Genomic DNA, 13383 nt, shown 5'->3' with positions numbered 1-13383 from the left:
AGTATAAAATTAAATGAATGTATTTTGCGCCTCTTACTGCACCAGCAGTGTAAATGAAACTATGCTTTAAGTATATTGAAAAGGGAAAACTCAGTGTTTAATAGATTGTATAAACATGTAGCCTTTATAGAAGCAAATCTTCTTGTATACTGTAATTCTGATTTTTTTCCCACTTCTGTCTAGAAGTGTTGTTTAGTTCAAAACATCTCTATAAAGCAGTGTTTCACCAGAAAAACATACTTAGGCCCAAAACAAGTAAATAAAATAACCAATTTTTAAATAAAACTATAACTTTTGGCCATTTCTTTTATGCAAAGACAAGAAAAAGTCTTTTTGACAGCAACAAGTGCTTTAGCACTGTTAGTGGGAGATTAAGTGTTTCACCCATCTTATTATTCAGCAATCTTAGAGGTTCTTGTTTTGTTATATTCCACAATATGCAAATTTATCAATGTGAGAAAAAGTAATCTCTGTTTATTCAGTCAGTATTGAATGCAGCTAACACCAAATAATGTTAAAAATTAAGTGTGTTTTTTTTTTTTTATTTAAAAATACTGTATGATCCCAAAGGGAAATTAAATAATAATTCAAATTCTTCAGTTACTGTAGATGGTAATGGCTGTTGGCAAGAAAGCAGCCCATATTGCAGTGAATTTGAACAAGCTTCTGACTGAAGCTTTTATAAGAGTATCATGAAGACAGTCAGGGTTTACCATATTTTACTATATTTTATTGTTCACAGTTTGTATATTATGAAATATTTAGCCCTTTATTTTAAGGAAAGACAGTCCTCTTCTTGATACATGACAATAATCAGGTTTTAAAGAATCAATTAATTGATTGTTAGTCAATCAATGAGTTGTTTTGCTAAGTCTGGATGTAAATAATCAAATAAATATTTATACAACAAATCTTTTTCTCGTCTTCACTGCAATAAGGAAGATGAGCTCCGGTCCTGTCGGCAGTCACAGGTGTTATAAACTAGACTACGGAGTGAAAAACCTGCGAAAACTGCTGGATGATTTAATTTACCCTGTGGGTCATTATGAGGGGGAATAACTCACCGACAGGGAGTCTTCCCCGACCTGACTGCTGGCCAGAGCCATGATGTTTGGAGAGTAAAACCTCTCGTACATGGAGGCGCCCTGACAGGTGTCGATGATGAAGAGCAGCTCGTTGTACCTGGACAGACACGAAACGATCAAACTCATTTTCTAATAAACCCTAATCACAGGGCACACAGCTGGCATCGCACTTGTCCATTTGCTCCAATAAAAAAATCTGTTATCACACAACCCTTCATGCTGCAGTTACCATGGCCACCGAGTAAAAGCATCAGCACCATTCAATCCCGCCAACACGCCTACACGCCATTTCACCTCCTTCAATCCTTCTGCTCTTCTCTAAGAAAAACCTCTCCCCCCCTCGTTTGGTCAAACACAAATAATCAAATCAAGCTGACTGAATCAGGCTGGTTTGAGGAGAGTAAAAGGAGGTGGCAGTAATTAAGCAGCTAAAGAGAGCAATTATCACATCAGCATCAAAGCGGAGCTCGACTGGCACAGACACAGATGACAAACAGTTTGGAGTAAACGAGCCACTTCTCAGGTTTCATTACAGTCAGATCTGCATGACACAGCTCTATATGATGCGTTTATATAAATAAAATAGGTTAAGAAGCTGGAATATGTCTTAGATTAGCCTGGTTTCTGCTCCCGGTCGCCCAGTTACAAACCCACAGGGGACAATAGAGCCAAATTATCAAACTCAATCATCCAGATTCATATGAGCCTCTCCAGAGTTACGAGAGAATATGAGAGGAAATAATTAGTGCATTGATTTATTACTTCATTACAAGTTAAAGCTGTTGTTTTGTTGCAATCTAATTAAAATAAATTTCATTTGCATGAGACTTTTCAAAATAAAAATTAAAGCAAAACAAGTGACACAAACTTAAAATATATCAAGTCAAAATAAAACAAAGATGGAATCAATCAAAACTACATTAATATTGTTATTTATATCTAGTACACCTGCATAAAATAAAAGTAGGGCTGCAACTAATAAGTCTTTTAGTATAAATCAATTGGAAAAAAACATTTTTGCAGTTTTTATACACAATATTAGAAATATATTAGAAGATGAAAGTAAACAAATAGTTCAATTCATTAAAAAAAACAACTGCTAAATATGCAACATGACATTCTTTTAGTGAACGTTTCATGATCAACTGCAGCTAAAAAAATACTTTAAAATGTGAAAATCTAACTTTCTGAAGTCATTCTTAATTATGGCAGGATTAGTCCTCCATATTTCACCTTCTTTTCTGCCACATTTGCTCAAAAGCATCAGCCAATTCCACGTTGCTGATCTCTTCCGAATCCTGGAACTTAAGGAAGCCGTTCCCACCGTGACCTGTCAATGAAACACAAAATATATATTAAGACACATTTACTGGTAGCAGATAAAAAAAGAGACAGAAAATGAAAATAAAACACAGAAGAAAGGTGCTACCTTTAGCACCTTTATATTTAATATTACCTCTACAAGAGGAATTTTAATTTTGTCTGGTAATTTTCTGACAAAAACTTGGCAAACGATCAAAAACTGAGCATCTTATACATTTATTTTCTAAAACAGCTGTAATAAAATAAGAAAATACTCCAAGAGCTTGATCCTAAAAAGTCAAAATAGAATAGTTTTGTCAGAAAGTCTTCAAAAAGCTGATATTTCACCACTAAAATGTTGACATTATAGTGTTCTTCGCACCAATAAGAAAGGATATTTCTCTAAATACCTAACTCATCTCTGCATGAAATCTGAATTAACTCTGATTAAAGTGCAAATTAACCTTTTTGGAAAGAGCAGAGAGGACAATTCCCACAATATCTGCAATCTAAAACACCGTGAAAAGACAAGATAAACTGAACTTTCTGCAAAGCCATTTCCTTCTACACCGCTGCTGTTGTGCTTCTTTGATTTTGCATGATATCTAAAAGTCATTAAATAAATGTTAGAACATTTCCTCTATTGAATGTTAGAAAAAAGAAAAAAAGAAAGGGACATTAAACTGGAAAAGGGCATTGAAGAATTTAAACCCAGAGCGTTGCAGAGAAAACTGGGCGATTCTGATCTCAAATATGCAATTTCCATTTTTCTTTGTTTCTGATCTACTGATTGCAATTTTTATCAATTTGTTTTTCTCTGTCATGAGAAAAAAATAGTGATGTAGGTTTTTTGATAGAGGTGGCAGTTTTGAATGTACCTGAAAAAGGTACACTTGTGCCTCAAAGCAAGACGTTTGCTGATGTGTTCACAGCTAAAAGAAAAAGTAGGAGTTTTCAGATTCAAAGCAATTTATAAACGGAGGAAAAAAATAACAGGTTTCATAGGATTTCATCTGCAGTTTCCTGATAACAGGACATCAAATGAGAATAAAACTGAGTTAAGAAATCAGTTTTGGCGATTAAAAATTGTCAAAAAGATGGGAAATAATTAAATACCAGTGAGGTATATGAGGATGTTGCTTCGGTCGTCAGACAGGAGGCGTTTGGAGCGAGGAGTGCTGGGGGGAAGCCGTCCAGTCAAGACTCGCAGGAAGTTCTCCACTGTCACCTGAAACAAACGGGATCCATTGTGGAACATTAACAACAATTTATTTATAACAGTTCATGTCAAATTCATCAAAATTTTTTTCTTTTTCCAATCAATCAAGTTTATTTGTATACACTGTTCAGCAGTAAGGCAGTTCAAAGTACTTTTCATCATAAAAACGTAAATATCAGCAATTGAAACATTACAGTGACGTCATTTACAAATCAAATTATGGCGGCACAAAATCAACTCTAAACAGCTGGGTTTTTAGTCTTTTTTTAAAGGAACTCAGTGTTTCGGGTCTTTTGCAGTTTTCTGGAAATTTATTCCCGATTTGTGATTCACAGAAGCTGAATGCTGCTTCTCCATGTTTGGTTCTGAGAGGTCAGGAAGTTTGAAACAACAACAGCAGATGTTTAATTTTTAATATTTTAGTCTTTTTAAATCATCTAATTATGCTGAAAGCTTTAAAAAAGAAGCCCAGTCCAACATGTTTACAGCACAGAGGTAAACCGACCTCGTATCCACGGTAATCCACCTCAACGTCGTCTCCGTAGACGTTCAGCTCCATGTTCTTGTGGCTGAACACTGTGGCTGGTTTGGGATTTCTGTGGTTACAAGCCATGTCGTCGGCCAGCATCAGAACTATATGACTGGCACAAACAAAAAAACAAAAAAATAAATACATCAATATCGTTAAATATAGGTAAATAATAAAGTCAGTGGTGTTGAGTGATTTATATTGGTGGTAAAATACATTAGTTTAGCGTTTTCATGTAGTTTTTTGAACGCATTTGACTTTATGTTGGACTGAATAATTCCTCTTTATTTCAGAATCTTACTGTAAGTTTTGCTGCAAGTAAGGAATCAAGCTAGTTTCAGTGTTCTACTTTTCCACTTTTATTGGTGAAAATACAAAACTTAATCACAGTGCAGTCAATAAATTATTCATATTTAATCACAATTATGGAAAAAGAACATTTAAAGTAAGTTCCAGACAAAATCTGAAAAAAAAAAAATTGAATTATGCAAAGATTTTTTTTTATCAATTCTCATTTTTCTGTCACGACTTTGCACATATTTTTATGGAAACTGAAGGATAAAAACCAGGAAACTATTTTAACGAGTCGGGCAAGCAGAACAACGTTCCTGATTTGATTTCTTTTTTCTATTCCCACCAGTCAGCAGTGAGCCCTTGTTGGGCTGAATGGTACCTGTCAGGGATGCCCAGCCTCTTTACGCTCCTGTACACGGACAGAGAATTGGCCACATGTCGGTAGTTGAACCAGAACCTGGAGGTACACACCTGTTTGTCCAGTAAAACAAGAAAAAGTCTTGTAAAGCCGGAAGAAATCAGGAAGCTGCTCTCATCATTAACGAATAAAATCAGTCAGCTTCATGAATATGTACTGACCAGAACAGCCCAGTTGTTTGTATGACCGCTGCTAAAGAACTGGCCTGCTGTATTCTGATAAAATAAACAAAACAAGACACGTTAAATATAATTATTTTTCATGTGATTCTGATATTTAGAAGCGAAAAGATCCATTCAGCAGTGAATAGGGTTTATAAAGAAACATAGCAAGCTAACCGGAAGCGATTTGTTTGATAAAATTTAACACAGATATACACAAATACGGCAGGAAATCCGAAGCTAGAAATACAAACTGATACTCACCTCAATATTAATGCAGTCCGTAACTAAATACGTTAGGAATAAACTTAATAAAGTGAGTAATTTCATTGTGCAGCGCTGTCAACACTGACTGGATATCGAGGAAGTAAAATCCAACCGGCGCGAGTACTTCCAGTACGAGACTTTTCAAAATAAAAGTTCACGCCTGACAACATTGTTTTCATTGAGTTCAATCAAACCAGGTATATTTCAGCTTTATTTAAAAAGGACTGAGGCATAGGAATAATGAAAAATAGCCTATACTACTACAAAGAGTAGTAAACAGTTCCCAAACCTGCTTAATAACTAATACACACTTGATTCATCCTAGATTTCTTTTATCTAATATTATTGTTATTGTTGTTGTTGTTGTTGTTATAGTAGTAGTATTAGTTCACCACACCAGCTGGAATCTACTTTCTAATTATTTAAAAATTTATATATTTGTGACGTCTTGGCTGGGTCACTCAAAAGCGGCTTTAAATTCAAAAAGGTTTTCCTGGTTAAATAAAAAATACACAAGAATGACTTTGTTTGAGCTGAATTGCCCAAAGGTCCAAATGCATTTAGAGCCTCAAAAGAATTTTTATTTTACTGATATAAATAAAGTAAAAGTCATAATATTATTAATAATACCTTTTTTTTTTTTTTTTAATCGTCTTGTGTCTTAAACTACAAGACAATAAAATAATCATTCATAAAATGTGGATGCGAACATATAGAAGATAATTGAAGTTCATGTAATTAAACAATGAGAGGTACACTTTCAAAGACGGTAATCAAGGTTGATCAAGATGACATATTAATGGGTTAATATGTCATCTGCAAGAGATTAAAGATGTTCATCTCTTGCATTGTCATTATGTTCATTTATTTCTGCTCTATCCATCTTCTGATTTTAATGTCGTCTGCTTTATTTACATGCCAAATATAAGAAAAATGAGAGATAAAACTCATGTTATGATTAGTTCAACATTCAAACTGAACATCCTATTGCAAGACAAATATCGGCTTCATGCTATTGTGTCTTTGGTTTTGTTGTTATATTTTGAGATAATTACTATTTCCTTATTAGTTATTGATTTGGACATCTTTGGATTCAAATGTCCTCTCCTGTGAGTTAGCAAAAAGCTAAAGGTAAGTATTTAAATATCTGCTTGCTCTGAATGGAGGAACTGCACAAAATTTCTTCATCCAAGTCCAGCATAGAGTCCAGCTTGATCACCAGGCAGCATAAAAACCAGCTCTGTCAAACAGCAGGGTGTGTGATTTCAGAGCACTGAAAGACTCTAATCCCTGCTGCTGCTGCTGCTGCTGCTGCTTTGACCTGCTGCATCCGTCACTTTCCCAACTCACAGCTCATTATATAATAATGAAATCTGTGAAGTGCAACTCAAGCTACTGTCTTAAAATTTTATATAATGTTTAATCAGAAAAGCAGAAAATTTTGAAAAGTCAAAAATATGCTAGAAAAAAAATCTGAAAATTTGAGATTAATCTCAGAAATGTTCTAAACAAAAACCTTTTTTTTGGAGGAAATTTATTCCCTTTTTTATCTACACTCACCTTAAATTAATAAGCTGTCATATAACTGTGTCTTCCATGCTACATCATTTATAAATCTGCACTTATTTATGAATAAGACAAGCTGCACTTGTCCTTTTTATAAATAAATAAGACTAAGACAAGCTTGTCCCTAAAGCTTGTCTTAGGGACAAGTTTTTCTTGTCTCTAAGAAAAGCTTGTCCCAATTTTCTTAGGGACTTTTGAGTTTTAAAATTTGATGGTGCATTTTTGATTTCAGTAAAAAGTCAGAATTTTTGGGGGGGAGGGGAAAGAAGAAGAAGAAAAAAGTCAGAATTCTGAAGGGAAAAAAACAAAATTCGAGTTTAAAGTCAGGGCCAATAAAAAAATAAAAGAAATTGAGATTAATTTTAGAAATTTTCGATAAAACAAAAAACGAGCTCCAAAAGTCGAAACTTTGCTAGAGAAAACTTTTAAAGACTTTCTGTTGTTTTTTCAAGCAAATTTTCGACTTTAGCTCAGAAATGTTCTTCTTGTTATAGAAAAAAAAACGTTTTTTGGCGGAAATGCATTTTTTTTTTTCTCTATGAACAATAACCTTAATACACCGTCGTATAGATTTGCCTAACGCATAAACATTTTTGCATGACTCAGAGAAAACGGTTGTAATTCTGAGTTTAAGGGCAGACGGGGGTTTTTTTTCCAGTGGCCCTCATCCTCTTTCGTGTGGACGCGCTGTGCGTAAACACGAAGTTTCAGTTCTAACTGCAAACGCCACCAGGAGGCGTGGCGTGCGCTCTTCTGCATACAGAACCCGCAAGCTGCTGTCAGCAGAGCACAGACCGTCCAAACCGGAGCTGCGCGCCGCAAGCGAAGCGCCGCGGGAGGCGAGAAAAAGAGTCAAACCGAGCCACGCATCCGCACCACTGAGAAAAGGAGCAGGCGGAGGAAGAGGAGGAGGAGGAGGAGGGCGGCGCGGTGGCATCACCTGCAGGAATCCACTTGAGAAGTCCGCAAGGACAGGGGCGGAAAAAATGCGCTGAGAGGAGATCTGTCACGAACTCGCTCATTAACCAAAGATAAATCAGAGGGGAAACAGGTGGGAAAAATCCGCCTCCGATAAGTTTTTTTTTTTTTTCATTTAAAAATAAAAGAGGAAATCCAGCTGGAGATGAATACCAACGATGCCAAGGAGTATCTGGCACGGAGGGAGATACCTCAGCTGTTTGAGGTGAGAGATGGAGCTGACATGATGTTTTCTACATCAGGATAGTCTGAAGCGATGCAATGTGCGCTGGAGAGGGTCTTATGTGTCATCTTTTACCAGTGAAGCAGAAAATATTACAGCTGAAAGCTTAAAAACAAGCGCATCATGCTGGTGGTTTAATGATTCAAAAGCCGTTTTAAAAACTGTAGTTAAACATATATAGTATGCATTTTAAGTTATTGCAGATGTTTAGCAGATAAATGTAAGAATAATGACTGTTTCTGCAAGAAGGCACGCATATTTAAACAATATAAGTGGCAATCTTCTCACATTTCTCTCACATCATTACGCTCTGAGTTTGTAGCAATATTGATATAAGATTACTTCTGCGTGGAGGACAGTAAATTATCTCCTCCACTTAATTACAGTCAATTCCCACTGTGTTGTGTGGCGAATGTATGCAAGCAATCAGTGCAATCACTGCTGCTTATTTGCTGTCAGCTTAAATTACGTTAAGCAGTGAAGTGGCACATCATCATAACTACTATTTTGCTGCATGCAACCGATGCTCAGATGCCGTTTTTGTCATCTGTCTGACCAGAAAGTAGATGAAACTTCTGGAGGCTTTTCAGGATGTATTAGAGGTGGAGGAAGGGTGGAAATCAGGAAGGAAGTCCCTGAGGAAAGTGTTGTTTGGGAACAGTTAGGTTTTCCCTTTTCTAATGGTAGCAATAGAAAGAAAAGGTCATCGGGGTCCTCACTGCGAAAGAACAAAATCTTAAGCATTTTGGGTCTAGTTTTCTTGTGGAAATATCTTAGTAGACTTGAAATGAGGCAGAAACTAACTTATAAGTAACTTTTTAGCACAATAGACTAGCTTCTTTTAGGGAAATAATTCATTAACATTGATTAAAAATACTAGTTTCACTGGCAGAATATTTCACTTATAACAAGACATTTTTCAAATTTTATAAGCAGAGTACCCAAAAACTGTAATCAAGTATGAGTCGTGATACTTCTACATATTTTTACTCAAGTAAAAGTACAAGTAGCCGCCAGGAAATTACTTAAGAGTAAAAAAGTATTATTACTGAGTAACTGGTTATCAATGATTTAACATTTAAAAATTACATCATTAGATGGAACAAAATATAAAGTTAAGTGGAAATGTTGGTATTTTAAGGATGAAAGTGACAATAATTCATACAAGTAACAAAAAATAACAAAATCAGGCAAAATAAAATTTTTCCAAATCAGTTTCTTTCAATAAAAAACTTATAAAACTTTAACAAAAACTGCAGGTGTGAGTCTGTGTCTGGTGAATTTCTGGTTAAAACGTGTTTCTTCTTCATTCAGTGGGTAGAAAAATCCAGAAGTTTTACTCAAATAACAGTAGAAATACTTCATAATAAAAATACTGGAGTAAAAGTAAAAATTACAGCGTAGTAAAAATACTCCTAAAAGTTTGGGGTTTTTTTCTCCAAAATGTTACTCGGGTAAATTGAGTAAATGTACCCGATTCTGGTTATAAGTGAAATAATCTGCCAATGGAACCAATTATTTTTCACCAAAGTTAAGGAATTAATGACTCTAAAGATCTTGTTTGTTGCTGAAAAGTTAACTTATAATTTAGTTTTGTCTTATTTCAGGTGTAATAAGATATTTGCATAAAAAACTAGACCAAAACCACCTGGTAAGATTGTGTGTTTTTGCAGTGCTGCCCTGTTTTGCCAGACAGGGTCATGGACAGAATGAGATGATGGTTCCCCAGCCGGAGCCCAGACAGCAGGCGGGTTTTGAACTTTAGATCTCATTAGTTGCTCAGCTCCACTTTACTCCCACTGAACAACAATGTGCTGTCGCCTCTCTCCTCTAACTTTACACCTCATCCTCTGCGCTTCCCACAGAGTCTGCTGACGGGTTTGATGTACTACCGGCCCGATGACCCCATCGACTACTTGGAAGGCTGTCTGAAGAAAGTCCGGGAGCTCGGCGGCACCGAAAAGGTGCGGTGGGACACTTTTGTGGGCCAGGAGAGGAAGTCCCTTCCTCCGCTCAACGGCGGCCAGTCGCGCCGGTCGCTCTTCAGAAACGGTGAGGCTGCTGAAAGGTCAAGGTCTTTTAATGCGAATTACTTGTCCATAAAAGTAGGACACAAACTGTTTATCACAAACTGTTTTATCAGTGTTTCACCGATTATGTGGTACACCAACACAAAAGAGTGCCGAAACATGAAGAAATATTTATTTATTTCAAACCGGTTTTTGGGCTACACAGTGGCGCAGTGGGTAGAGCTGTTCCCTTGCAGCAAGAAGGTTCTGGGTTCCATTCCCGGCCCCGGTCTTTCTGCATGGAGTTTGCATGTTCTCCCTGTGCATGCGTGGGTTTTCTCCGGGTACTCAGGTTTTCTCCCACAGTCCAAAAACATGACTGTCAGGTTAATTGGCCTCTCCAAATTGCCCCTAGGTGTGAGTGTGTGTGTGCATGGCTGTTTGTCCTGTGTGTGTCTGTGTTGCCCTGTGACAGACTGGTGACCTGTCCAGGGTGACCCCGCCTCTCGCCCAGAACGTTAGCTGGAAATAGGCACCAGCAACCCTCCCGACCCCACTGAGAGACAAGGGTGTAAAGAAAATGGATGGATGTTATGAAACTGGTTTTTAAAAACAAAGAAAGCCAAGAACAAAATAATTAGTTAAAAACATGTTGTGGTATTCATATTCAGTTTGCTAAAGAACCAACAAGTAAGTTATATTCCATTAAAACCAAATAATTACAAACTGCCAAGAAATAAGACCTAAAATACTTAGTAAGATTTAGTGTTTTTGCAGTGTAGATTTGTTCACCAGCAGCTTAGACTGAGCAGTTCAAGGCCTTTTAATGGGAATTTATCCACATAAGTCGCCAAATGCTTGAAATATAACCTCATAAAACATATTTTTATCCACTAACAAACACAAAACTGCAATAAAAATGTTCTAAAAAGTAGTTACCTGGTGAAAGTCCTTGTTGGTCCCACTCTCTAACCCGTGAACGTTCGCCTCCAGCCAGTAAATATCCCACAATGCATCTCTACATTTAAAATTTACAGTACAGCTGTGCACATGATGCAATCACATCCCAAATACTTTCAATATGCATTTCAGTTCAAAACGCAGACAACCTACCGTATTATCATGATGTCGTTTTACAGCCATTTGTTACAGCGTATTTGGTCACAAACTGTATTTTATTGATTATGTGAAACATCAACACAAAATAACGCCCAATTACCAAGAAATGCGGTTTGTTACCAAGAAACTGGTAATTATATAGTTACCAGTATACTTACCAACACAAAACCTTACCAAGTATTTTTATTTACTTTCTAGTGCAAATATTTTAGTTCATGTAAAATAAATCAAAACTAACTTACATGTAACTTTTGAGCAACATATCGGAGCTTGTTTTAAGTCAGTAATTTATTAATATTGATTAGGAAAAGTACAAGTTGCAGATTATTTAACCTGTAACTTGTGAAAATGGCTTATTATTGTATTAAATTTACTTGAAACAAGCTCCTGCGTGTTGCTTGAAACTTGGGTGCACACTGCAGCCTGAAGTGACCCAATTCCCATTTTTTTGACGTAATGCGACCTGTATCCGATCTTTTCACGGCAGTGTGAACAGCACAGGTCGGATTATTTTTCGAATGTGACCCATATCCGATACGTATCCGATTCAAATGCGACCATAACGTCTAGGCCGCATTCATCCGAACTGATCGACGTCACTGATTCTCAACAAATCTCATTATTCTGCATCCTGATACGCGCAAGTGGGAAAAAAAACAACAACCATGACGGACTATAATGAGGATTAAGTTGTTAATATGCTGCTCCGGCCGGACAGCAACTTCAAATATGTAAGCTAAGCTCCACCGTTAGCCTCCATGTTTACTTCCGCAAACACTGAGCACTTCTTCTTTTTATGGCGGTTGGCAAAACACTGAGAACGCTGACGCTATTGCGCCCTCTACTGCGCAGCGGGACACTTTCAGGTCGTTTGCTCGTTCACACTGCAGAACGCAGGTCGCATTTACTGGCAGTGTGAACGTCCCTGGCAAAAAAATCGGAATTGCCAAAAAATCTGTCTCATTTCAAGTGTGTTAAGATATTTGCAGTAGAAACTAGATCACAGATACTTGGTAAGGTTTTCTGTTTTTTGCAGTGTAAGTATGTGAAGTATATGAATTCATATTCTACCATAACGAGTAAAAACTTTGCTGAAATTACTGTCGCAACTTCTTTTGATTATGTCTCAACGAGTTCTTCACCTCTGTCTGACACTTAGGGGTTTGTTCCTCTTTGGTTAGGTCCGTCTTGTTCCTGTTCTCCTTTAGTTCAGCTCCTCATCGTGTTCTAGTTACATTTGTTTCATATAGTTATTTCTTGTTACTCTAGTTTCATTCGGTTTCGTTTCATTAAGTCTAGTTTATTCCTTAGTGTTTCTATTTTTGCTTGTTTGCTTCCCAATTTATCTTTGCAAAACAGCTGCAGCTCAGACTGAAGGGAGAGCTGGAGAGCTCATATGCTGCAGATTATTAATTATATTTGACTCGGTCATTTTAACATTATTTAACATCATTTTAGCTCTGCCTACCTGTTTCAGGTTGCTGTGCTGCTGGAAGACAAACCTCTCTCAATATTCAATTGTTTTCAGCCTCAAACATCTTTTATTCCCTCCATCACAGTTTAATCGTCTCCATGCCTGCAGGTTAAGGCGAACGGCCTTGTAATTGTCCGATTCACTGCAAAAACACAAAACCTTACCAAGTATTTTTGGTTTAGTTTCTAGTGCAAATATTTTAAGACACTGGAAATAAATTTACAAGTAACCTTTCAGCAAGAGATATGAGCTTGTTTTAAGTGAGCAAATGCTCAAAGTTGCTGAGCAAATATTAATTCCACTGGCTGATTTTTTCACTTATATTATGGGAAAATGTCTTGATGTATATTTGATTAGAAACTGGACCAGAAATGCTTGTGTTTTTGCAGTGTGACAGACTGGAACTCTGTGAGATGGTGGGATATTGTTTCATAATCTAACCTTGCCTTAAACTTCTCCACATACAAACTTACAGAGAAATAAGATAAGAATGAGGGAACCTTATGTAAATATATTTGCAGACATTAAAAAAGAAAGGTTTGATATGACAGTGCAAAAATGCTTTTTATGTCTCAGCAGAGTATCTGACTGTAAGATGCTCATCAGAGAGACTATCTGGAGGAAGAAACAGTTTTTTGTAAATAACGCTCTGTATCTGTAACAGTTTGTGTCCAGGATGTGTGGGGTCTGCAGAGATGCTAGCTGCCCTTTTTATAACCTTAGTCTTGTACAAGTCAGC

The 13383-nt window shown here is 36.7% G+C and overlaps 2 protein-coding genes across 2 annotated transcripts in view; one reads left to right on the top strand and one right to left on the bottom strand.

The window, feature by feature from the left end:
* Window positions 1-5424, bottom strand: part of pigk (phosphatidylinositol glycan anchor biosynthesis, class K) — a 43471-nt gene extending 38047 nt beyond the window's left edge. The window contains exons 1-7 of the mRNA XM_008434640.3: window positions 5273-5424; window positions 5009-5062; window positions 4809-4900; window positions 4112-4247; window positions 3504-3615; window positions 2319-2415; window positions 1065-1182 (exon numbers count right to left, since the gene is read on the bottom strand). Coding sequence (XP_008432862.1) covers window positions 1065-1182; window positions 2319-2415; window positions 3504-3615; window positions 4112-4247; window positions 4809-4900; window positions 5009-5062; window positions 5273-5338 — 675 coding nt within the window. The 5' untranslated portion in view covers window positions 5339-5424. The remainder of the gene's footprint in view (window positions 1-1064; window positions 1183-2318; window positions 2416-3503; window positions 3616-4111; window positions 4248-4808; window positions 4901-5008; window positions 5063-5272) is intronic.
* A 2200-nt stretch (window positions 5425-7624) lies between these two features.
* ak5 (adenylate kinase 5) overlaps window positions 7625-13383 on the top strand; it is a 97200-nt gene continuing 91441 nt past the window's right edge. Inside the window, exons 1-2 of the mRNA XM_008434639.3 lie at window positions 7625-8024; window positions 9908-10094. Coding sequence (XP_008432861.1) covers window positions 7965-8024; window positions 9908-10094 — 247 coding nt within the window. The 5' untranslated portion in view covers window positions 7625-7964. The remainder of the gene's footprint in view (window positions 8025-9907; window positions 10095-13383) is intronic.

This window comes from Poecilia reticulata, chromosome 17 (assembly GCF_904066995.2).
Source record: "Poecilia reticulata chromosome 17, P_reticulata-male-v2, whole genome shotgun sequence".
In the NCBI taxonomy this organism is placed as follows: Eukaryota; Metazoa; Chordata; class Actinopteri; order Cyprinodontiformes; family Poeciliidae; genus Poecilia; species Poecilia reticulata.
Note: the sequence above shows the minus strand (reverse complement) of the source record. Positions and strands in the feature narration are given on the sequence as shown.